Raw genomic sequence first — 26,191 nt, forward strand, 5'->3', positions numbered from 1 at the left:
CTTTTTGATAAAGATTTTGTCTTAGACCTCCAGTACTTAGCAATATTTTATTTGTATATAACTAGAACGCCTTTTAAATGAGCAGAGCTTCCAAAGTTGCCTTCCTACTTTCTAAGAGAGTGTCCAACAGCTGTCTCATATGCAAGGTTTGTAAACCATCCCTCAAGCGATGTGACCAACAATTGGATCTATGAAACAAGGCCAGGTTGAGATGCTATTATAGTAGTGATGGCAATAATAGTAGTCCTGGACATATCTGTAACTCTAATTATCCACATAAATGGTAATGGTGTCGTTTGCTGCATTTCCTTGTCAAGGAAAGCTGTACCACTTTTGTTTCTACCTGCAAGATCTATGGCTTCTCCATAGGCCAAATTAAAGATATCCTGAGATCTCTTTCCATGAAAGAATATAGGGATACGTGTTCTTATATTATTTGCCTTGAAATTTAAAATAAAAAATGTGCTAATAAAACCCCAGCATAGCAATAATATTTTTATTTTAAAAAGTAATTTATACCACTTCTGTGAAAACATATACATTTGCATATACATTTTTAAATACAGCACAAATATTTTCATTGATTAAAAAAGAAATCCCTATGTAAAAGTAGTTTGCTTTTTCTTTATGTGAGTAATGTTGATAATTTACAGTAGATCTTTTAAAAATACCTTCAGTCATTTTTGCTGGATTTGATAAAATTTAAGATGAGAGAAGGAGAGAGAAGATATCAATTATTTTCATCCAAAAGTTATTCTTCCAGCCTGAACTTAGCCAGGAGAGGGAGATGGTCAGAGGAATTGCTTTCATTAGGAAGTCCATTGACTCCCCACAGATCTTGCTCAGTTACCAATGATAGTCTACCCAGAAGACTTAGACCTCCACTGAAAAGAAGCTCAACTCCTAGAAGAAGAAGAAGAAGAAGTAGAAGAAGAAGAAAGAAAGGCTTTTTAGATATATACAATGTGAATACAGAAACTGCTTGACAGGCAATTCCATTTCTGGCCAAATCTGGATATATTATGGTCCTATCATTGAGTCTGACATTAGTAAGAACTACCTTTCTCCAATGTGGGCATCCAGAAGTGTGGACCTCAATTGCTAGAATTTCTAGCCATATCCTTATTGGCTAAGAATTTTGGCAGTTGGAAAGCTGTACATTTGGAAAATGCTTTGTTAAAGAAGGTTGCTTTCTGTTCTGCTAACTACATATAAGAGCATGTGATAACATGAGAAAAACTTTCTAATGAAAGTGTGATGCACCAGTTGGAATATACACAAACAGCAGCCAAGAGTTTTAGCATGCTTATATTTTAGCACCATTTAATGAATGATTGCCAGACCTTCTATTGCTAGATTAAATATTTAGATAAGTTTTCTGAAGTAGCAAAACCAGGCCATATTTTATGGAACATATTATTTGCTAAAAGATATGAGCATACAATAGATGCAGGATTCATAACATTACTTCCAAGCAAAAACACTCAGGATTAAAATAGGACATGGATGCATTTTTTTCAAGCCCTAATAATTTCTTCTGTCCCTCTAACAACAACCTGAATTCTGCAGAAATCAAAAATTTTAGGTGTTCATACCTGCAGCTTAAACTTGAGTGAAATAAGTATGTATGAATCAGCTAGATTTTTTTTTTATCACTACCATTCTGAGGATGGAATTTATGCGAAGAGGGAACTCACCACAGCAAAGATAAGGAAAAAAATGTTATTTGTTGATGGCGTTGCAAAATATTCATGCTAGGTTAGGAAGTGGACTAAGCCATCTGTTTGGGCAATACAAAAATTCAAATACAATCTTGCATGTAAATAGACTCTCTTCGACATCTATAGGATACTGTAAGCTGCAGGGGAACCAAAGATATTGCTTTCTTCTTGGTTCTGCCACGGCTGAAAATGTTCCAAATTGGCCATAGGTCTGGTACAGATTTGGTTACCTGGTTCCTGAGTAACACTGTCCATTGCTGCAGAATAGAAGATGTAATCTACAGTCACTGCACTTCTGGAGTGGCAGGTTGTTACTTCTGGAACTCCACTGTCATGCAGATAATGAGAATAGACTGAAGACAATTGAAAGCTGTGATGTAAATCTGTGGGTAACCTAAAATGGAAGAGGTGATTAAAAACCTGAATATTCCCCATACCATAAACCTACCTTTCTAAATCTAAATTATCAACATGTAAAGCTAACTATGCAGACACTCAGGAACACAGACTACCTCCCTCTACTCCAGCATTTAAAGATTCATCTGCTGATCATCTTTTTTCCACTATCAAGTTGTCACAAAATAAACTAACCTAGGTTTTATAAGATATATAAGGTTTTATATATCCCTGGGTAGAAATCTGAACTACTTTTAAGTGAAAACCTTTGCCATACGGTTTAGTTGGGGTTTAATAAACTTGAAACAGAGAAAGCCCGTCTTTTTACTCTTTCTTTCACTGCAGTTTTACTGTGATAATATTGACCACACTTACACAATCTCTTAAATCACCCTTGCTAATTAAAGTGAATGAATATGCTATTTTCCCTTTCCTTCCCACAAATTCTTGTCCATGTTTGATGATACTTCTAGGATTGTTTTTGCTTTAATTTAAGCTTGCAATTATAAAAATCCAGCTAAATCTGGGTACTTCAAGTATTGATAACTGAAAAGCAAATTAATAAAAATTGTTGTTACCTTTTTGCTACTATTAGAGTCTCTTCTGACTGTTCTAAACTTGCGTCTTTAGTCTCTTTGCTCTCTAGAAAAAAGAAACACTGATGATAGGAACCTGACATTAGAATCAGTTAGTTTAGTGTACCTATTTAGTTGAACATTTATGTTTTCAGACCCTCAGGTAGAATTTTTTTCAAATAACTTGCTGCTTGATTATTTTAATTGGAAAAGTCAGTTTCTATAAAAAGTACTTGTCCTCCATTTGAGGGTTTTTTTCAGTTTCACATCATAAGCCAATCTCAAAAAGAACAGCTTCAAGATAGATTGACGCTGTACATAGCATTGGGCATGAGCTACAAATGCAAACAGAAGTCCATCCATCCATCTATCTATCTATCTATCTACCTACCTACCTACCAACCATCTCTCTCTTTCATAGCTGTCCACCTCATAAGTGCAACTCTTTTGTATATAAAATGCCAGTGATACAGATGCAAGCAACTATGTTGGCTCTTAAAGGTCTTTATAAATAACTTTTCCTGCCAAAATGGCAGGAGTAATAACATCTGCTGAACTACTTTCATGCTACACAGAGCAGATCTAAATAATCTATGTGTTCCAGAAACACTTATTTCCAAATATAATTCTTTGGAATAATTATTATATCGCTACCTTTGAGGGAAATGAATGGCATCTGAACTCAGTCCTGAACACTGCATCATAGGAAGCCACTTCTGTTGCGCCTTAAAAACAATCTGCCCCTTTAATACACTGCAGCAGAATCCACCTCTAATCATGATTGTTTAGCACTAAAAGTGAAGTTTCCTGAAGTTCCTGATTAGGCACAGCTGGTATGGTCAAGGTCTGATCCATGAAAGTGGATGTACGTCTGCTCTGCCCTTTGGGACAAAATCCCCCAGATATTTGTTTGCCTCCCCTCATGCCCCCCCCCCAGACATTGTTTAAAAGATCTCTTAAAGTCTGGGTCTTCTCCCAGGCCTTGGGCTGGAGTGGGTGTCACTTCCCTTGTGTATTCTATGACTCTTTTCAGAGATTGGCATTTTTCTTCTGGATGCCTGGGTTTTTTGTTTTTTTGTTCTGTATTTATAACTGTTTAATGTTGCATGCCATTCAGAGTCACAATAGATTTGGCTGGCCTTAATAAATACAATAAATGAGATGAAATGTTAGGGTAGACGTACGTGTAAACTGCATTACAAAGCTACAGGAAAGCATAAGAATGTGAGTGAGATGGTATAAAATCACATCTATTACTTGCATGTTTCACCAAGCATTATTACAGTTAAAAAACAAGAGCATCTCCAAAATTCACAAAAAATCCATTCTTGCCCACCTACTTTGTGGCCCTCAGACCCCCTCAAAATATTAAGCAAGCTCCTGTTCCCCAAACTCTATCCAGCTCTGATCAACCCAATATTTCGCTTCTGCCGCAGTGGCTCTCTCCCCCATAATTTCATCTGCTACTTATATAAAAAAAGAATGCATCAAAAATTCATATAATGGCTTTCAGTAAATAAAGCAGATATTCTGTCATGAAGCTACAGATTTAGTGTATATGTTCAGGGACATTCACACAATTTTAAGTTCTTTCATTCCCACTCTGTACAAAAGTTGCCCATACCTACAGCTGAGCACTTGGAATAACTATCAAAAACGGCAATCCTGGTTCTGTTGCATTTGCTTTCTAGGCTCCTGTACAAACATTCAGTCTCTAACACTTAACAATCATCTTTGAGAGAAACAGAATGTTCAGAAAGCCACTCCCTGGCCTCCCAAAAAAATAAAGATAAAAAAGGTACCTCTTTCTTTTACTAGGCGTTTCTGCTGTTCCTCGTACATGCAGTCCTGAGAAATGCCAAGGCTTTGAGGCCAAATGGGAATCTTAAGTATCCTATTGCCCCTTGGGGACTGTTCTTGACCAGACACCTTAAAAACAATAAAACAAAACAAAACAAGATATAGTTATATTCTTAGAAATCAAAATGTCTGCTCTCCCAAAATAACCCTTCATGGCTTTGTGTTCCACCCACTAGAATAGGAGTGTCAAACTGCCAGCCAGAGGGCCGGATGTGTCATCCGGAAGCCACGCCCACCCCATTGCCGGCAATGGTGAAACCGTCCCAATACGTTGCATGACGTCACATGACATTGCAAGTTTGACATGTCTGCACTAGAATAACTAGTGTCACATATAAACTTAGCACCGCTACTATTCATTCTTGACGATTATTTCAAGAATCATTTTAGAATGTAAAAATGCTTTGTCTATTTCAAAGTATAGTGTAAATAGTCTTAAACTTGTGTAACACAGCTTTCCTCCAAGAACTCACAATAGCATTCATGCAACTAAGATCTGTACGCAGGCTTTACTGGGCCAACCCCTTAATGCACTGTTGTCATTTTCATGTTCTGCTTTCCAATGATCCTTTGTGCATATCACCCTCTTAACTGTGGCAGTCCTCATGTCACAGATCAGGATGAGCTAAGGCATGATATACAAACTTTAAAGTGTATGCCTGCTTATTCTCCATTAGAGAGGGGAAGACATAGGGGAGGAGGGAGTGAAAAGTTCAGAAACTGGGCTTTTTAGTCACATACTGTGGGTGAGGGTGGGTGGAGAGAGGTTCCCCATTTTTCCCCCTGAATTTTTCCATTTCCTCATCACAAGGCTTTAAATTCGCACAGGCCTTAGTGCAATCTTTACTCTTACAGTTGCTTATTGCAAGAAATTAATAACTGTTGCTGGCTAATTTTCAGGGACACTAGTTTGTCTTTGTTTTCACAACAGCTTCACAAACAGGTACTTACTTTTCCTATTGCCAGACCTTCATAATTCAGCTTTCCTTCTGTCAAGAAATTGTACAGAGGAGAATGAGGGACAGAATTAAAATCACCACAGATGACAAGGGGACAAAAACGCCCATCTTCACGAATGGCAATACTGGTAATTTCTGCCAAGAGCATGGCTAACTGGGTTAGTTTAATGTCTCCCCGCCTTGGATTATACAGGAGATGTGTATTGGCCACACAGATAGCTGTGGGAGCTTTGTAGGAAAACCGAGGCTGCAGGAGCAGAACTAGCCCCACGTTATCTCTGTCCAAAAGTGGGATATTGTGACGGAAGAATTCCACAGGATTAGAAGAAAGAAGACTAAATTTGGAGGTCTTGAAGCATATGGCACAGCCATCAGGCTTTCTTCCGGTCCTCATTTTGTATTCACAGTGATAGCCTACGAAAACCAGACAAGGACAAGTTTCATGATTTCCAAGAACTACAGCATAAAATAAGAGCAAGAATTATGCCTCATGCTAATCTGTAATGCAGTTTACTTTTGGTTTAGAGCACCCGGTGAACCTGTTCATTATAGTTGATTTAACAAAGCATGGATAAAGAAATCAGGGATTAGCACAAAGTGCGAATTCAGCATTTATGATTTAACAATACATAATTAAGCAAAACAATTTAGCGTCATGATTAGGTAGGAATGGTTGGGCAAAATAAAGGTTTCACAATGAGCAACTTCTGAAGAATGAATGGCATATAAAATAATCCATTATACAGTATATCTTCACATATTTAAAAAGCATTTGTTGGTTTGCTAATAGGATTATTTCTTGGAGTGGGATAGGAAAGAGAGCAAACCTATTAGTTGCTGCTTTCTTACAAATTGCTCACTTTCCAGTACTGAAACTGAGCTGGGGGTAAATAGAACTGCAGGGGTGTAAACTAAGGAAGAGTACTCCCTACAGTTTTATAACTAAGTAAATAAGCTCCCTGTCTTACTATGCAGGGTTTTTTGGTTACATATAACGGAAATATAGTACCTAGGGCTTCTAAGCTTGGCTTGATCTCTACTCCATACTGGTCTTCTTGGACTTCCTGCAAACACAGTACCTGTGGGTAGGGAAGCAAGTGAGCAACAGTGAAAGATCCATGTCATCACTTAGCATTATTATTTTAGAAGTAATTTGAATTCTAATTAATACAGTAATAAAAATTAATGCAGACAATTTAACATTAAATAAAGGATTGGTGAAATGGATTGGATGCAATCCAAGCAAAGTTAAGAATTTCCAAGTCTTTCTGATTTCAGAGAGACAGAGTTAACATATGTGTAGCTTTTCCAGCAAAAGCAACAGGATTTTTAGGTGATCACGATGCTATGCAGATTTATGTAAATACTCTTAGGCTCAGGGTAGATTATAATGCTAAAAGGAACAGATTTTCTGTGAAAGTGTTGGCTTTCTCAATGTTTTTCCACCTAAAAATGACCCATTTCTAAGTAAACATATGTAACATTGTACTGCAAGAAAGTAAGTCAAGATTCATGAAGAAAACTTTTGTTTTGATGTCAGAAATAAGTGTCCTTTGAAACATCATACCTCCTGAGATTAGATTGGCCCTGACCCTACTGACTTTTGAAAAGCCTTGAAGGTCTGGATTTGTTCCTAGATACGGGAGTTGAGAGATTAGTTGAAGGACAAGGGGTATTCTTATTTATTGCATTTATTTTTATTCTAGTGGTCATTGTAGATTTTATATATTGGTTGTTATTTTATATGGTGTTTTTAACTTTTAAGTCAACAAGGGTCATTATGGCATGATTGGGGGGCATGTAAATCTAATTAAATGAATAAAAAGAGTAAATAAATTATATCACATATATGTTCACTTTTATTTAAATTTGTAATATGTAATATGTGTACATTTATTATCAGTAAGAACGATACCATGTATCCATGATCAGTTTTCTTACTGGCAGCTTTCTACTTACATCTGCATCAAGCTGTTTGATGTCTGCAAGAATGTTGGGAAAACGATAATTCCAAGCTAGTATTTGCTGCTGGCAGTGCTTATAGAGGTGGGGGTTGTATTCTAATAAATCCTGGGAAAGAATGTTGTATGACATTACAGTAAAATCAAATTTTGTCTGTGGGTCTTTATCATCTTGGTTGACCTGTATCTTGTCTCCAACAATTGTTTTTTTATTTTGATGGCAAAAGTATTCCCAATGTCTCTTGATCAAACCTGGCAAAACACAATAAACCAAGGGATGGAAATAAGGTTTAAATTAATATATATTTGAATTTAATTCATGATAGATCTTAGTATGTTAATGTAAATCTACTCAAATTTGGATCTATTTACCAGATGCATAGCAAGAACAATGTATAAACAATAATCAAGAAGAAACCTAGAAGATGCCAAATTATTTTTTTTCTTATTGTATAATACTATTTTCCATTAACACTGACTCCCACTTAAAAATTGTGGGGGCATCTTTATTCTCAGAAATGTTTATTCATAGCATAGCATAGCATAGCATATCAAGATTACCTAAAAGATTCCCGAAGGTATCTTTAAGAAGAAATAATTTACTAAGACCCCAAAAAGTGTGCTCTGGGATATCTACATACAACTCTAGTAATTATGAATAATTTTTAAGTATCTGAATAAATGCCAGGCAGTGTAGTTGAAGAAGAGAGGTACTAAAATCAGATGATAGCCTGTTGTTCCTCCAAAGAACTTACACCGGACATTGTGCAACAACTTATCTTTTTCAATATGTCACTCAATGTCTTGAATTAGGGACCTGTTTACGTAGGTTACTTGTGGGATTGCTGATCCCCACTGATCTCTGCTCATCCCATTAGATGTGGCAGTGGGAATGTTCTGGATCTTCTGATGAAGCAATGTCACCTGATGGATCCCAGGAAGTGTCCCTTTCCTCTCACAGGCACCTGCACCTGCTCTATGAAACAACCACACACACACCCCCGAGATGCATATGACCCAACCCAATTGGCCTTTAGGAAGGCTGTGAAGACTTAGTTCTTTGTTCAAGAATGTTAGTTATGGGGGCTTTGGTATATGTGTATGTGCATTTGTGGGGCTCTTTTCTTGGTTTGGGGGAGGTTTCTGGGTTATGTTTTTATTCTGTTTGTCACCCAAAGTTGGGCAATAATAAAAATCAGACAAATTATCCAAATTCTCTCTCTATACACCAGCTAATTATCCATATCCTATTAAGACCAACAATCAACATAATAAAATGCCCCATTACTTTTTGGTCTTGGAATGTTTCCTTCTTTAAGCGGAGATGATGATTTTTCATGTAAAGAAGATACGTTTATATTTTTTTCAACACTGCAGCTAATGTCCTGAACCTCACTGTCTCTTCTTTTTTTAAAAACTGGTTCATAGTCCTCGGATTTCATTTTTGCAGTACAAAAATGAATGGAATAGTTTTGCCAGAGATTGGGAGAAAGCTGCAAGTTCCAGAACAGGGGATGTCTCCAACTCTCCCCAAAATTCTGAAGGTTCAAGTGTGAGTAGCAAGCCCAAGAATAGTACTCCACACAATTCAGGCACAGAAAAGCTTGAGCATTTTGGAGATGTCTTTGAAGATGATTCCGGTAAAAGCCCCAATCTCTAACCAGCCTGTGAACATGGCGGGACAGCATGGGATATCTAGAAAAAAAGCAACAGTAGTTAGATTTCTGTAATAGAAAACATACAATGGAAAGGAGGAAGAATAAATGGAGAAGAAACAGAGGGAAAAGGTTACAATTACCTAAAAATTTAGGCTGGCAACATTTGCACAATGTTTAAGATAGCTGTCCAGAAAAGTGTATAATCATCACTTACTGGCATCAATATTTCAGTATCAGAAAGTGTAGGTAAAAGCCAGTTGCTGGGGTCATTCTGCTTTCACATACTTTTTGTGCTATAGGTACTCCTTGACTTACAACCATTTGTTGTTTGTTTAGGGATGTTCAAAATTACAACAGCATTGAAAAAAGTGACTTAGTACCAGTTCTTGCATTTACAACCATTGCAGGATCTTTACAGTCATGTAATCAAAATTCAGCCATTTGGCAACTGGCACATATTTATGATGGTTAAGCATTTCACGGCCACGTGATTCGCTATTTGCAACCTTTCCAGTCAGTTTTCAACAAGCAAAGTTAATAGAGGAAGCTGGATTTGCTTAACAACACAGTTCACTTAACACCTGCAGTGATTCACTTAATAACCATGGCAAAAAAGGTCATAAAATCAGGTACAGCTAACTTAACAACCTCCATGATTAGCAACCAAAATTCCCAATTGTGGTTGTAAGTCAAGGAATACCTGTGTCCTGTTTTCTAGTTGGCTGCAGAAGGTACAGAATGCTGGACATTTTGGTCTCCTGCTTTTCATTCACAGTTTGAGTATCTTTTATATGCAAGTTCCTTTTCAGGACTAAAATACAGTAGACCTGATGGTAACTGTATGAATACAGTTTTGCATTTCTTTTTATCTTAATACCATTTCTTGTTTGGCCCTGACATGATGGGCAAGGCTTTGTGCCAACTACAAGAGTGTGGAAGAGTTAGTAAGGCCTGATTAAAATTTCTGAAGCTATTCTAAGAATAATATATGCAACTACTCCTTGCCACCTTTTGGCAACTATTTAATCCATAACTGAATGGATGTGTTATTATTTAATAAAAATATTTTAAAAAAGAAATTACATGAACATGAGAACCTGTGAATTGTAATGGTTAAGGAGTTAAGATTTGGAGCAGACAGGCCCAGCTTCTAGTCCAGTGGTTCTCAACCTGTGGGTCGGGACCCCATTTGGGGTTGAATGACCATTTCACGGAGGTCGCCAAACAACGCAGTCCGCCATTTTTCCCCCCTTTTCCTTAGCTGTGCTACTCCCTTTTATTCCATTGGCTTTTGAAAGCCAATAGAATAGACTCTCTTGAATAGAGTCTAATTCAATTGGCTTTCAAAAGCCAATAGGAATTGTCCAGGCTGTCTCTGCCCTGCTGAGCCTGCCAAAAGTCCCATTCTGCAAACGGTGTTGCAAGTTGTCTGCAGCGAAGGCGAGCTGTCTGGAAGTTTCCACCCCTCCCTGCTGAGCAACTACTAAAAATGTAAGTAAAAGAGGGCCAGGGGTGGGAGGCCAGCGGGCACAGGGAGGGTTGCTGGTGCACGTGGGGCCCGGCGGGTGCCTTACCTCTCTTGGGCTGGGCTAGCTGGTGGCCCAGCTGGTGGTTGGCCTGCGCCATCTCTGCCGCTTGCCAGCTACACCTCGGCCGGTGCAGGGGGCGGCACCATGCATGTGTGGCGGTCCCGGGCAGGGAAAATCCTCGACTTACGACTGGTTGGGTAGTCCTCGACTTACGATCGGTTGGGGGTCGTGGCATTAAAAAGGTTGAGAACCACTGTTCTAGTCCATTCTCAGTAACTGGGCAGCCTTGGGCCAGTTGTTCTTTCTCAGCACAACCGATTCACAGAGCTGCTATTTTAAGGACAAATAGAAGGATGGAGTACTATGTATGCTGCTTCAAACTCCTGTACAAAAAGCAGGATATAAATCTAATAAACAGGTTTTATCCAGATCTTCTCTTGCAACAGAACATAAGTTACAAATAAAAATCAGCAGCAAAACCTTTTTAATCAGACGTCGGAATAGTGATTAAATACATTATAGTCTTTAAAAGTTAATTGCATATTTCTCAGGATTCCTGCATGAGGCAGTCACTCTGAAATTATATTTGTGTTCAGTTTGAACGGTCTATAAGCAAAGCTTTTGAAAAAAAATTTATCCAATGTTACATGATTCTAACTGTGCCTGAGTGTTGTACAACCAACTCATTTAAAAAAACAAAAAAGACTTGGGTATCCACAAAATCTTTTATGGCATAAAAATAATATCTTTTTTAAATTCCTTTTAAGATGAAGGTTACACTAAGTATTTCCATATAAATATGATCCAAGCCACAACCTTCATCAAAAGTGTTTTGCTGTTTTTTATTTGTACTCACTGCAGTGCCATCAGCCAACTTTGATGGATTCCAGTTATCTTGATACTATTTTTCCATTGTGGCAGTTACCAATAAAATTCTCAGTGACATCCTCAAATACTTTCCAAGTTATTTTCACTGGCCCCATTATCAGATCTTTGAACTGCTTATCATTGAGGATGTATCTGATCTGCGAACCAACAAAAATACTTTCCTTAAACTTGGCATCAGTTATTTTTCGAAACATCTGTCTCAAACAACAAAAATGTTCACCTCCCTTGTTCATCATTTTCACAGTTGCCTCTGAAAGTTCAGGAGGATCTTCAGCCAATACAACATACGTGCACACTTTAAACCCAAGAATACACTAAGGCAGAAGCTTGTCTACCCCAAGGGTAAAACACCCAGACACAAACAGAACAAAGTGATATATGCAGTACAATGCAGTGAGCCATGGGCAGATCTGTACATTGATGAAACAAAACAGCCACTTCATAAATGTATAGCACAACATAGGAGAACAAACCCACCTGGTCAAGATTCAGCAGTCCATCTGCATTTAAAAGACAAAGGCCATTCTTTCAAAGACAGCAAAGTCCACATTTTGGACAGAGAGGACAGCTGATTTGAAAGAGGGGTCAAAGAGGCCATCTATGGAAAAATTGAGCAACCCTATCTCAATAGAGGGGGAGGGATATGACATCATCTATCTTCAGCTACAACATAGTCCTTTCAGCAGTTCCAAGAAGGCTCCACACCCATTTGCACTATTCAGGTCATCCTGAGGACAAAGACAAACCTCCAAGTGGCCTCAACAACTCTCTAAAAGAATGCAAATGACCAGCTGTCTGCAAGGAATATAAATCCTTCCATTCCCCACCACCCAATCAAGAAGCTTCTTGATTGAGAAGTGAAACATCTTCAAAGAAAAACAATAAAGTCCAGTTGCCTCTTGAAAAAGCACCTTTGAGATGCCCTAATCTAAGCTTCACAAACAGGATGGCTGGATTTATACAATGTATTAGCCTTCAGTCAAATCACCCTGTTAAGTCTATGGCTTAATGTGATGAATTAACCCAGCCTGTATACAGTACAGGGAAGTGCTGCTTGGTTAATGATTGTCTGTTTCACTATCAATAAAGGAGAATAATTGTAGATCAGAGTTGAAATGAAGGGGTCCTTGGTGCTCTCTGAGCTTGCTTGTTTTCTTGCAGACGTTTCATTACCCAAACTAGGTAATATTAGTAGCACTGATGATGTTACCTACCGTAGTTCGGGTAATGAAACGTCTGCAGGAAAACAAGCAAGCTTAGAGAGCACCAAGGACTCCTTGTTTCACGATCCTCCACATCCTATCCTGAGCAGGTTAAATCAGAAGGGGCAGCTCTTATCCCTCTGGCCAGCGTTTTCCGGTGATGCTCGACTACAGTGATCATATTAAGGGAGCGATGTGAGTTGTAGTCCAACATATCCGACGGCACTAGGATTTGGAGAGTCTGACCTAGGCCACGAGGGTCCATATAGTTACCTCCGAGTGGGCTACTTCCGCTCTCCCGGTCAGACCTCTGCTCTCCACCGTCACTCGCCCGAGGGGTCATCTCAGGCCGCCGCCGCCGCCTCTTTCATTTACCGCGCGCGATCAGGACTCAGCCCCGCGCGTGCTCCAAACCGGCGACTCCTCCCACAGAACAAAGCCCACCTTTTTCTCCGACCCTCTCCTCCCCCGCTTTCGCTTCAGCGCATGGGACTTCTAGTTTTATTTTTTTTCCACGGGCGTTACTTTCGATCACGTTTTTATAGACTCACGAAAAATAAGCTGCTGAGAAACTCTCTTTGGTTTTTTTAAACCCCTCCTAATTTTCTCCCTTTAGGAAATTCAGCTGTGCTGAAGATCAAAGAGGTGGCTAGTTTTTAACACTGAGTTCTTTTTTAGATGATTATTTCCTGACGGCCGGATTGATTCATCAAAGGGTTTGCTGTGGAACCCGGAAGTTCGAACTGGAAACTGCTCTTCATTATTTTATCTCGTTCGTATTTCCGAAATCCAAAATATCGAAGTGATTGGAGGGGGGAAACCGGAAGCGGAAAGCGTGCTCGAAAACTCTCTTGGTTAACGGAAACGTCGATGCCACCATCTCAGCGTTGGGCGGAAGCAGGAATGATACGCCGGGAGGTTTTCGCGGGAGACTGAGCGAAGGGGCGATGCCGCTGGTGTTGTTGTGCGGGCTGCCGGGCAGCGGCAAGAGCCGGCGCGCCGAAGAGCTGCGCGCCCGTTTGGTTTCTGAAGGCGAACGGCGCGCCTTCGTTGTGTCCGAAGCGGACGTGGCCGGAGGCCGGGCTGCCCTGCGGGCGGCGGCTGAACGGCTGCTGAACCAGCGGGACGTGGTAATCGTCGACGCGGGCAGCGAGCTGAAGAGCTTCCGCTACGAGCTCTACTGCCTCAGCAAGCACGCGGGGACCCCGCATTGCCTGGTGCTCTGCCCGGGAGGTGGCGCGCGCCCCGACCGCCCTCCTTTGGAGCCGCCGGACTCGCAGAACCGCTGGGATTGGCCTCTCTTTCTGGCGCCCGAGGACCCCGCCGAGCCCCTGCCGCTGCCCGAGATCCGCGCTTCCCTCTTGGAGCGGCGCCCGCCTCCTCCCAATCAGTCCACGCGCTCCCAGCCGCTCCAAGCCGCCGGCTTCCTTCACCAGCTTGACCGCCTGACCCAAGAGGTGCTGGCCGCCGTCATGGCTGCTCAGAGGGACGGCGCCCAGACCGGACAGTTCATTCCTGTGGCGGTGGATGGGCTAGCAGGAGGCGGCCGAGAGTCTCCGGGCTTGCTGCTTAACAGGCAGGTCAGCCTGGCTGAACTGAGCCGCCTGCGAAGGCAGTTCCTCAGTTACGCCAAGATGCACCCGGGAGAAGGCGAAGAAAATCTGCCCCAACTGGGCAACATGTTTCTTAAGTACCTGAGTCAAAACCTGCGGTGAACGCAGCAGCTTCCTCTGAGTAGCCGGTGCCTGCCCTGCTCTGTATGTGGAGGATGGACTTAGCTATTTAATTATGGACAGGAATTTATCCGTTTTGTCAATTGCCAAATTTATAGACTGCTTTCAAAACTTTGATGAAGAGTGATGACATTTTTAAAACAATGTTTTTCAGTATACATCTATTTATATTTGAATTGCAACTGTCATTTTCATACTGTGCCTTGTTTAAGGGAGTTCATTGGTAAATTTCAACATTCATAGTGATTCCCATGAGGTGAATTTGGCAGAAATATAGTGACTGAATTGAAGTTCGTAAATTCAGCTTTCTAATCAAAGATTCTGTGCAATCCTGAAAAGTGTGTTTATCAATTACATTTGGATTAATATGACTAAACAATAGTTTACATAAAGAACATTGCATTGTGCTTATAATATTTCTTGTTTGTTTCTCTCTGGGATTAATTTATTAAAGAGAAAGCTGCAAGCCTGGATTGATCTTGACTGAGAAGGCACACACAAAGCTGCATTTTGCTGGATAAGGCCAGTGTTCAAGTCTGTCAAGATCTTTCTGGATCTTATTTCTAAAGGGTTGGCTATTCCCTACCCCCATCTTAGTCATTTACTGTTGACTAGATTATGTTTTGATGATTTGATAGATTATAAAAAGAGTTTTTATGTTTCTTTGTATTTTTTCTTTTCTATTTTTCTTAATCTTTTAGCTTTCTGATTTTTCTTTATTTTATATTGATTTGAATTTTTATCTTCCCTTTTAAAACTTTACAAAATTATATATGTATGTGTGTATATAGTGATACATAGCTTCAATATCAAGACTAACTTGGAATTTAGTTCTACTTTTATAACCTTATTCAAGCTATTCTCTTATATGTGTAGAGCCGGCTGTGACACAGTAAAAACAGAATTATTTTAATGTTCACTTCTCAGTAAAGAGAATTGGACCTTTGGTACATGGCAGTTAAATGAGTGTTAAATATCTAACAAATCCATATATTACAAACCTTATTGTCATGCTATTCCTCATCTAGTTTTAACAGAACGAAGCAGAGGTCAGTGAACAATCAAAATGGATTCTATTACACCAAATATAGTAAGAATGCTCATGAAAATCTATGCAGTACTGTAGTGAAGTTGTCATGGAAATACTGGTTCTATACCTAGAACTTAGAAGCATTGTGGTGATCTCACAATCTAAAATGAGGAGAATGTCAAGTTGTGCAGTTGAGTGCAGTAGACAAATTCCAAGTGTTCTGTACAAGCAGCCTTCAGAGAAAATCATCAGATGTATATTCTGTATTAAATTTGGCAGCAATGCAACCACATTGTGATAACATTCTTAAACAAAAAATTGTGCCTATTTTCTTACCAAAATTATACATCTGCAGTAGTTTATTTTTTAAAAAAATCTATTTGTTTATAAATTGTACAGTAAAGCCTGCCCAAATTTATAGATTTCAGTTGTGCAGATTACAGCATGACAACAGTATATTTGGCCCTAGATGTATAATAAACAAGACTCAGAAACTAATGTGGTAACAAATTTGTTAGCTTTTATAATCCTACACTTCTATTTTCATTTATTTTGCCATCGTAATGTAACAAATTTCAGAGATCCAGCTGTCAGTAAATTACAGACAGAGGCTATCTTAATTGTATTAATTTTATAATGACTTATATGCACTTTGTGTATGATTCTGCAGCGTGTTATAGAAAATCCACACATGAAACACCTTGATTATTGATCTTCATTGTGAAGATCAATTGGTAACAAAGCAAAACACTGAGCCAGGATCCAGGAACGTACGCATTTTATATTAATTTTGTGACTAACTTTTATTATTGTTTTTGCTGCTATTATTATTAATATCAGTAGCAGTATAAAGATTTTAATCTGCTCCCAAAATATACCTTGAAAATGGAATGTAAGACTAAAGGCACCGTTTCTCCCACTACATATGCTATATGCCATACTGGGCGTTGGCGGGAAGGCCGCCAAGATGGGGGCAGCCAAGCTGACAATCCTCTGGCTGGAGTGGGGGTCCTATTCCCCGGGGATCCGGGGAGGCCACCTGCCTGGTCGGGCTCACCTGAGAGGTAAGTGGGGAGGCGACAGCCCAGGACCAAAGCAGCAGGTGGAGTGCTGGAAGTTTGGGGAGGGAGGGTGGTGAAGTGGGTGGGCTTCTTGCTGTCAGCACCCATGCTGGCTGCCCTTCCCCCATGTCCCCCAGGAATTGCATTTCTTTGTTTACCTGACCATGTCCACCTGTCTGCTTCACCACCCTCCCTCCCCGAGCCTCTGGTGCTCTACCTGCCACTTTGGTCAGCCTGGCTGCTGCTCAGCATGGCCACCCCGTGGCTTCAGAGGCTAGCCTGACACAGGAAAGGCACATGCCCCACCCGCACCGGTACTGTACCTCGTTCGCCACCATGCTCTCTCCGCCGCGTTGCTTCTCCACCCCATGCACAGGCCCTGCCTCACCCCCCCCCCGTGTTTGTGGCCTACTGGTACCGGCAAAAATTAAACCCTCCCCGAAAGTAAATCCTAGTGCTTACTTCAGAGCCTAAAAGAAAGTAAGACTGGGTCTTACATTTGGGGAAAAACAGTAGTACTTAACATTGATTTTTGCAGAGATGGGGATCTGCAGATGTGAGGATGGGGCTTTGTGTATACTTTTCCAGGTGTGAAGGCTTACACTGCAGACATTTGCCCTTTAAATAATCTACCTGGTGGAGTGGTTACTCCCCATGTTTTGAATCAGTATTTTCCTCTCCTCTCTGCCCTGGTCCAAAAAATAAAGGAAATGTTTGAAGACTACATATAATGTATATGTTTGTATGTATGCACAAACGCACACTCACGATATATAGTGAGATGGTATAACAACAGAGTCAACAGTAAACAAGAATCAGAAGATTTAAGGTCTTCATTTTCTAATCATGACATATCTTCTAAAAATTGATTTCTTAAAAAATCTGAACAGGAGATTGATTCCATCTTCAGACTGTAATTTCCCAAACATACAGAAAACATCACAAATTATTGCAGTGCTTTGAATTTAATAGAAAAATATGGAGATATGATAAAGCAGACATGTCATCTTACGAAAAGACTCAGCTGTATTAAAGTGTTGCAGATAAGATATTGTGTTCACATCCCTTTATACTGAAACATATTTTACAAATCATGGTTAATTCAGTATTTGTGTATGAAAATAAAGTTCTTATATTGGGTGCTATCTAACAAAATGAAATTCAATGATGAAAAATGTAAGGTTCTACATTTAGGTAAGAAAAAACAAATACACAGGTACAGTATAGATGGTACCTTGCTCAATACCATGTTTCCCTGGAAACAAGACCGGATCTTTTTTTTTTTTTGCCTCCAAAAGAGGCACCAGGTCTTATTTTCAGGGGATGTCTTTTATACTCACCTCCAGCATCGACAGCACCACCTAGCCGGTCCACTTCTTTTGCAGCTGAAGGAGCAGCTTCATTCTGCAGCTGCATTCTAGCCTGCAATTTCGCAATCAGGCTTTTCTGGAAGGCCTCTGCAGCCGAGTACCGAGCTATGGATTCAATCCATAGCTCGGTTCTTGGTTGCAGTGGCCTTCTGGAAAGGCCTGTGACTGAGAAATGCAGGCCTGGCTGCCGAAAACTCCACAGAAGAAGTGGGCCAGCGAGGAGAGGCCTGGCTGCAAGGTGGTACTACTACTACTACTAATAATAATAATAATAATAATAATAAAGTTGAAAGGGACCTTGGAGGTCATCAAGTCCAGCCCTCTGCTCAGGCAGGTAACTCTATACAGTTTTGGACAAATGGCTGTCCAGTTTCTTCTTAAAAACTTCCAGTGTTGTTGGCATTGACAAGTTCGCTATTAGTCAATTGCAAAAGGCAGCCTTACTAGGAACTGCTTCCATCCTGCGGCGATACCTGTAATACCATCAAACCTCCACATCTGCCTATCCCAGGTCCTGGGTAAGGACTTGATAGGTAGACAAAATGCCAAATCCAGTCTGAACATCTGGCTGACTGTGTGATGATCAATAATAATAATAATAATAAAATTGGAAGTGACCTTGGAGGTCATCGAGTCCAACCCCCTGCTCAGGCAGCAACCCTACACCATTTCAGACAAATGCCTGTCCAGTCTCTTCTTAAAAACTTCCAGTGTTGGAGCATTCACAGCTTCTGGAGGCAGGTTGTTCTATTGATTAATTGTTCTAACTGTCAGGAAGTTTCTCCTTAGATCTAAGTTGATTCTCTCCTTGATCAGTTTCCATCCGTTGCTTCTCGTCCTGCCTTCAGGCGCCTTGGAGAATAGCTTGACTTCCTCTTCTTTGTGGCAGCCCCTGAGATATTGGAACACTGCTATCATGTCCCCCCTCGTCCTTCTCTTCGTTAAACTAGACATACCCAATTCCAACAACCGTTCCTTATATGTTTTAGCCTCCAGTCCCCTAATCATCTTTGTTGCTCTTCTCTGTACTCTTTCTAGAGTCTCAGCGTCTTTTTTATATCGCGGTGACCAAAACTGGATGCAGTATTCCAAGTGTGGCTTTACTAAGGCATTGTAAAGGGATAAAATCAAGATCGTGAAGTGTTAATACCACTTTACAATGCCTTGATAAGGCCACACTTGGAATATTGCAAACAGTTTTGGTCACCACGATGTAAAAAAGATGTTGAGACTCTAGAAAGAGTACAGAGAAGAGCAACAAAGACGACCTTAATTAAAATGAACAGGAAGTCCTTTCTTACCTGCCCTGGTTATATTTCTGTATACTCCTCAACATGGTTTGGAAAGTCCACTTCCCCAGTATCCAAATTTATCAGTTGTGTTGAACATAAACCCTTCAAAACTCAAAACTAGATTATTTTGGAGAGTTGAATTTTTTCTAAAATCAGGATCCCCTAGTAATGCCAGGAATTTGGTTGGCTGAATTGGTAGTGGATCATGGTTCCTGGGGAAAATTTTAGCTTATTTTGTATCTCACTGTTCTTTGGTGAATGTAGTTAGTTAAACTGACATTCTGGCAATTCTGCCATTATTTCTACAATAGTCCAGTGTTAGAAGTAAAGTCTTCATCTTGCTTCATCCAAGCCGGGAATAAATAAGCAAACATGGTGACTGCTTTGGGAAGAAGATTACAGTTTATTGCAGAAAGATGGTTCTTCAGGAAAGTGCAGAGGAGAGAACGGCTGAGCACATGGTGTAGTAGGCTTTTATACCCCCTCTAGCCTTTTGTTTGGAATAGTTTCCTGTTCCTGTGGCATGAACCTTGAGGCTGTTTCTGAGTGTTTTTCCAGGTCTTGATATCTGTGGTTTAATCCTATTATCATATCCTGCTTCCCAGGTGATGGGGCTAATGACTCCTAGAGTTTGGGTGGGGTATGCAGATCTTCTCTTTTGTCTTCTTGATTGCTCTGGCTCCAACTTTCTGATGGTTTTACATCTGCATTTGTATGGAGCTAAAGTCTTGCTTGGGGCAGAGAGATAGATTTGGGGCCAGGTTTGGTTTTAAAAAATCCTTTTGAGGAAAAATATATTTTTCTGCCTTTTTAATATTTCCTTCTCTGGGCTAACTTCCCTCACCAGTGTTCACCAAAGTTCCCTAATCAGTGCTCATTTCTTATTTTTTGTATTACTTTATTTCAAGAGTTTTGTATAAAAGTGCAACTTCCTTACACATGCCATTGAAACAAGTACCCAATTTTGCATAATCAATTAAACTGCAATAATATTTTTTTGGTTCAATCTGCATATCTGTCTGGAAGTTGCTAGGTGGATTTAAGAAAAAACCTCTCTCTCTTACACACACATAGACATAACATGGACTAGGATGAAAACAAATCTTAATGAGTCTAAACCCCACTGAATTCCACTCTTGAATTCCCTACCAGAATGGTGGGTGATGCCAGACAAAATCGAGCGGTTTTTCATTTTTTTCGATACCAAAAAAGCTCCAGAGTTGTTTTATGCTCCAACATTTATTGCTCGTTTTTAACATCGTAGCGAGGGTCCTTCCGGTCTTTTTTCTCGTCTCCAGCTCTTAAGGGCAGGCGGGGAGATGGATCGACCTGCTAGAAGGAAAATGTACCGACCTTCGCGGCTGGCCGAATTACTACGAAGGAAACGGTACCGCCGCAGTACTTCCGCAGCCGCTCCTGCCTCGAATCCGGGCCTGACCCGGGAGTGAATCGATTGAGTGACAGCTCTGGGAGGGGAAGCGGTGGCCTCGGCAGCTCCGGCGGGCCACTGCACCAGCAGCCGCGGCGGCAAGGATGATCTCCCCGCGGAATCGAGGCGGGGAGGTGGCCCGATTCTACACGGTCACCGAGCCCAAGCGCCATCCTCGGGGATACACGGTATATAAGGTCACCGCGAGGGTGAGTTGCCTTTGGAGAGGTCGGGAAAGCGAGAGAGGGGCTCTCGCCTCCCCGATGATTTTCCGTGGCCGATCGTCGGGGCTGATTTTGCCCCAGCACTCCCGAGTACTCTGGGTTTCCGTGAGGCTGCAGGTTAGATCTTGAGTAGCAGGGCGGGGGCAACCCCAGCTGTCTGGACTATGCGCCCGTGAGCCCCTCTCGGCACATCCAGGAAACGTGAGGCTGTTTCTTTCGCCCTAGATATCTACGCGTGTCTCGAGCTGATCCCTCCTCTGGCATCTTTCTCTGGTTCTATTATCCGTAGTCTTTGAAAGCTGGAGCAGCGGGGTTTGGACCTGGGGCTCTTTGCAATCAGAGCATGTGCTTTATTACTGAACTAAGATGTTTCACTTCTTTCCCTCAGCAGATTTTTAGAATCCGTTATCCAAATCTTTACAGCGTGAACGGGGAAATAGCACTGAATCTCCATCTCTTTCTATAAAAATTTCCCATCACATAAAATTTATTTGTTTGTATTCTTAAAACTTCCTTGATTATGAGATTCTGCAATGCCCCTTGATCTCCTATCTCCCTATGATAAAAAATGGAAGAAGCATAATTCACAGCCCACATCTATCCACCCTTCCGTCCTTTGTGGGGTGGAGAAAAGAGAGAAAAGAATATGTGCAGAAGAGATATTGCTTGTCTTAGGTAAACTACACTGAATATAAGAGGTCTTACTTTTGAGTAAAGCCACAAAGGATTGTCAGAATTGTGAATGGCAGGTAAAAAAAGTGTTGGGGGAAGAGCAATCAAAATTTGCACTGTGTAAGACTAGATTGGATGGAGCAGCTGTCATCATATGTCCAAATAGGATGAAAGAACCAGAGCAACAGCCAGTGTATACTTGATTTGTGTTTGCAAAGGGCAGCAGAAGGTTATGGATTGTTCTGGGTGTCTACCTTGAAAGACAAAAGGCGATTAAATTGCAAAGCATATGTTCCCTAGTTCAGTCCAAGCATTATATTAAAATTAATCTATTAAGGGAGGAACATTTTGTTCTGTGCACAAATCAAACCAGTCCCATTTATACTTTAAATAGCAGACATTTTTTTGGGAAACTCATTCCCAGTCTGGATTTAAAAAAAAACCCAAACTCCTGTGTTAATCACTACACAGATATTTTGAACACTGGTAGAAACACACTGAACATTACAGGGGATTTTATCTCAGACAGTAGGTCCTCTTTGAATTTCCAAGCCCTGTCCATAATTAAGAGATATTACCTAAATACTGCATCTTTTAAATATTTTGGACCCTCAGAATAATCTTATTGCTGGAGGAAAGGTCTGTAATTAAAGATCCTTAATGTACTTCTATGTCATATAGCCGCTTAATTTCTCCATCTTTTCTTAGAAAAAGTGCAGACGTTCAATAGTAATGACAGAGCAACAGAAAAGTAGCCAAATAACACTGTACCAGGTTAGTTTCTGTTGATGATGAGTGGGAGAGTACTCTCAATACTTTTTATTAATTTGAGATTTATTCAGGTAAATAAAAGATCATAGTACCAGAAACAGAAAACTATCTTGAATTGTTTTTATTTACTGAGACCTTTGGGGAGAAAACAAATACTTTGTGCTTTCTTGGAAGAAAGATACAAGCAGCCTTTTCTGGGATTTTAACTCATGGCATATATCTTCTGAACTGCCCTGAATTTGTTCTATTTAATACTCCTTTGCAGATGTTAGTGGTAATAATAATAGCATTGATATAGCATTGTAGAATGTCCAGAAAGCTTCACATATATTCTTTAAAAGAATCTTCTCCAAATATATTGGCCTGCAGCTCTCACTACTTCTTAGTATTAATCGTGCTGGCTGAGCTCAATGAGAAATGAAGTCCAGATTTTCTCAAGCAGGTTTTTCAATTTTTTTCCAGTTGTGAAATCTATTGGTTAAAAAAAAAATCTTAATCAAGAGGCAAAGCTTTTCAGGGATAGAAATCTGAAAATAAAATAAAACAGGCGCATAATATACTTTGTTTAGGCAAATTTATATACAGTATTAGAGTTATTTAATATTTTTGGGCTTAGTTTTTTGTGGAATCCCATCAGTGGTAAAAAAAGTAAGGTTCTACATTTAGGCAAGAAAAACCAAATGTACAGGTATAATATAGGGGGTACCTTGCTCAATAGTAGTAACTGTGAGAGGGATCTCAGAGTCCTATTGGACAATCACTTAAATATGAGCCAGCAGTGTGCTGCAGCTGCCAAAAAAGCCAACACAGTGCTGGGCTGCATTAACAGAGGGATAGAATCAAGATCACATGAAGTATTAATATCACTTTACAATGCCTTAATAAGGCCACACTTGGAATACTGCATCCAGTTTTGGTCACCGTGATGTAAAAAAAATGCTGAGACTCTAGAAAGAGTACAGAGAAGAGCAACAAAGATGATTAGGGGACTGGAGGCTAAAACATATAAGGAACGGTTGCTGGAATTGGGTATGTCTAGTTTAACGAAGAGAAGGACAAGGGGGGACATGATAGCAGTGTTCCAATATCTCCGGGGCTGCCACAAAGAAGAGGGAGTCAAGCTATTCTCCAAGGCCCCTGAAGGCAGGACAAGAAGGAACGGATGGAAACTGATCAAGGAGAGAAGCAACCTAGAACTAAGGAGAAACTTCTGACAGAACAATTAACCAATGGAACAACCTGCCTCCAGAAGCAGTGAATGCTCCAACACTGGAAGTTTTTAAGAAGACTGGACAGCCATTTGTCTGAAATGGTGTAGGGTTCCTGCCTGAGCAGGGGGTTGGACTCGATGACCTCCAAGGTCCCTTCCAACTTTATTATTATTATTATTATTATTATTATTATTATTATTATTATTATTATTATTAGCTCATGGAACCTCTGGTTCTGTGGAACCTGATTTGAAAAACCTTGCCCTTCTTTGCATTCTTGCTCTAGTAATGCTAGTTGAAAATCTAACTATATTGCTCTGATCTTGCTAAGTGGCAAGCTAGAAATCTGCACTAAAATACTGTAATTGGGAGGAAAGAGAAAGCAATGAAAATTTCTACTCCCTTCCAGTGATTGTGTCCAGGCTTACATAGTTGAAAAGATGTGGTGTGGAACCTGGGTATGTCTAAACAACCGATAATATATGCCTTTGAGCTTGAAAATGTTCTCCATTCTTAACCAAAGTTGGGTAATTTCAATATGGAGAAGAACAAATTGCAACACTTTTATCGCCAAGGATTACAAAGTTGGCTTAACTTGGTGTAATCTTTCTCATGAGTTCTTTGGATGTTACAAAATAATTTGAAGCATAGAAGGGGAGAAAACAAGAAAACAGGTTAGGTATATATGTACATAGAGATAGTGTAAGTCATGTGTCATAAAACAGTGAAGTGGAACTATTTTGGAGATGAAAGTTAAATCCTTATAAATATACAATACGGTAGAAGGCATATAGAATGTACCTTTACCAATTACAAAGTACAAAGAAAATAGAAAAAAGGATTGAATTCTTTTTTTCGACTTGCAGAATCTAATGCACATTGCATCATGCTCTCTTGGCATTACTTGGTTCCTATGTGATTAACACTTCAAGCTTGCAATGCCTTAGGGAAAAAAGATCTTACAGGAAAGATGTAACAATATTATCTACACACATACTTCTCACTCTTCAAAGCAGAGCTACTGTAAATAGTCCATTTGATGCTCAACCTTTTGAATTTATAATCATTAATTTAGCATGTATATGAACACTTAATAATTGATTTTAACACTTTTACCCAGAAGGAAATTGAGTTTCCATCAGATGTGTACACCCTGCTAGTTGTCAGGTTCAGCAGTAAAAGGGAATCATTATTGATAGAGTCATTCTAATGATATAAATCAAAGAAATCAATAACAAGTAGATATACAAGTTAATAAATTTTATTATAATAAATAATATACATAAATAAGTGAATATATATATATATATATATATATATATATATATATATATATATATATATATATATATATGGTTAATAACACTAAAAATATGAACCCTGGGAAATATTCATATTTAAAATAAGGTGAGCACCAGGGTGATAAAACTATAAAAGTTTAATTTAATTTAAAAACGCCAAGCTTTCGCCGTCACCTGCTGGCATCCTCAGGGCTTAAAACGCCAGGGAGTGAGAGAGTCTCTTATAAGCAAGCCAAAGTCTGCGCCCGGCTCCTCGATCTCGTCATCGGACCTAATTGGTTGGATTGTGCTCCGGTGACTCGTTTCTTCCTGCACCCCTTTTTTCGCGGGTGTCCTCATTTGCTTTCTTTTCTTTGAGCTCTAAAGTAAGTGGAGCAGCCTCCTTGTCTCTCTGATTGTCTCTGTTCTCTCCCTCGGGTTTATCTAGTGGTTTGCATTTCTCCTTCTCCTTCTCCCAATCCACATTTGCACGACTATTCTCTCTCTGAATGTTTTCCCTTTCATCCCTAGTACCTCCCCCTTGTGCCCAACTGCTGTCAAGATGGTCACATGTACCACTCTGGGTTAACTGAGGTGTGGTAGTAAGCTGGGATGATTCAATAAGTTGTTTGTCTATGCAGCCAGTCTCATAGATGCGGCCAAACCCAGTTAACATGCTCCCTCCCCTTTCTTTCGTCTCCTGCGCTCTTTTTCCCCGTGTTATAAACAAAGGTCTCGGTCTGGGGGGAGGTGGGGTTACGATCCTTCCGAACGTCACAGCATTCCTCTTCCATCCCCCTCCTCGCTCCGTTGCCTCTCATTCTTGCGTGCCTGTGACAAGGATCTTTGGAGTCGATGGGTGCTGTTGATGTGAGGCGCGGTAGGCTGATCCCGCAAGCTCCGCCCTCTCGCGCATTCCTCCATCCGGGTTCGCTCTTCTCTCCACTCTCCAGAGTGTCCATCGACTCGCAGTTGCTCCTAGAGCTATCCCACACCCCATACATCCCCAACTCGGTCGGCATTATAGAACGGAGGGGTCATCCCATCTTCTTCGGATCGATAGTCCTATTCCTCTCGAGCCGTAGATGAGGTGTTGGGGGGAGATTGTTAAAACCAACACCTCATCTACAGCTCGAGAGGAATAGGACGATCGATCCGAAGAAGATGGGACGACCCCTCCGTTCTATAATGCTGACCGAGTTGGGGATGTATGGGGTGTGGGATAGCTCTAGGTGTTGATAAGAGCCAAGGTGGCGCAGCAGTTAGAGTGCAGTACTGCAGGCCACTTTAGCTGACTGTGTTCAGCAGGTCAGCGGTTCAAATCTCACCGGCTGAAGGTTGACTCAGCCTTCCATCCTTCCGGGGTAGG

At 40.4% G+C, this 26,191-nt stretch overlaps 3 protein-coding genes across 12 annotated transcripts in view; 2 read left to right on the forward strand and 1 right to left on the reverse strand.

Moving 5' to 3' along the window:
• Positions 1-226: 226 nt before the first annotated feature.
• ANGEL2 (angel homolog 2) lies at positions 227-13,350 on the reverse strand. Of its 3 annotated transcripts, XM_039359652.1 has the most exons (10): positions 13,023-13,350; positions 11,516-11,684; positions 8,761-9,167; positions 7,471-7,724; positions 6,521-6,590; positions 5,504-5,925; positions 4,495-4,621; positions 2,696-2,759; positions 1,952-2,115; positions 227-903 (listed from the first exon to the last, which is right to left on the reverse strand). In XM_039359652.1, the coding sequence occupies exons 2-10, from the start codon at positions 11,524-11,526 to the stop codon at positions 752-754; spliced, it is 1,671 nt and encodes a 556-aa protein (XP_039215586.1). In that variant the 5' UTR covers positions 11,527-11,684; positions 13,023-13,350; the 3' UTR covers positions 227-751. The 3 variants fall into 3 exon arrangements, with proteins under 3 accessions (XP_039215586.1, XP_039215588.1, XP_039215587.1); XM_039359654.1 differs by lacking the exons at positions 11,516-11,684; positions 13,023-13,350 and adding an exon at positions 10,705-10,758 and having other exon boundaries at positions 228-903; XM_039359653.1 differs by lacking the exon at positions 11,516-11,684 and having other exon boundaries at positions 231-903; positions 13,023-13,347.
• A 244-nt stretch (positions 13,351-13,594) lies between these two features.
• Positions 13,595-15,144, forward strand: KTI12 (KTI12 chromatin associated homolog). Its single transcript, XM_039359655.1, has one exon. It carries the CDS (start codon positions 13,697-13,699, stop codon positions 14,462-14,464), a length of 768 nt encoding a protein of 255 aa, XP_039215589.1. The 5' UTR covers positions 13,595-13,696; the 3' UTR covers positions 14,465-15,144.
• A 4,970-nt stretch (positions 15,145-20,114) lies between these two features.
• Positions 20,115-26,191, forward strand: part of RPS6KC1 (ribosomal protein S6 kinase C1) — a 95,027-nt gene continuing 88,950 nt past the window's right edge. The window contains exon 1 of one of the 8 annotated variants that reach the window (XR_005558668.1): positions 20,115-20,873. Coding sequence is in view for 4 of the 8 variants with exons in the window: in XM_039359606.1 (XP_039215540.1) it covers positions 20,769-20,873 (105 nt within the window). In the remaining 4 variants the exon portion in view is untranslated. The remainder of the gene's footprint in view (positions 20,874-26,191) is intronic. The other 7 variants (XR_005558669.1, XM_039359606.1, XM_039359608.1 and 4 more) reach the window with 7 other exon arrangements.

This window comes from Crotalus tigris, unplaced genomic scaffold (genome assembly GCF_016545835.1).
Source record: "Crotalus tigris isolate CLP2741 ecotype Arizona unplaced genomic scaffold, ASM1654583v1 scf7180000019097.2288821080:1192077, whole genome shotgun sequence".
Classification (NCBI taxonomy): domain Eukaryota; kingdom Metazoa; phylum Chordata; class Lepidosauria; order Squamata; family Viperidae; genus Crotalus; species Crotalus tigris.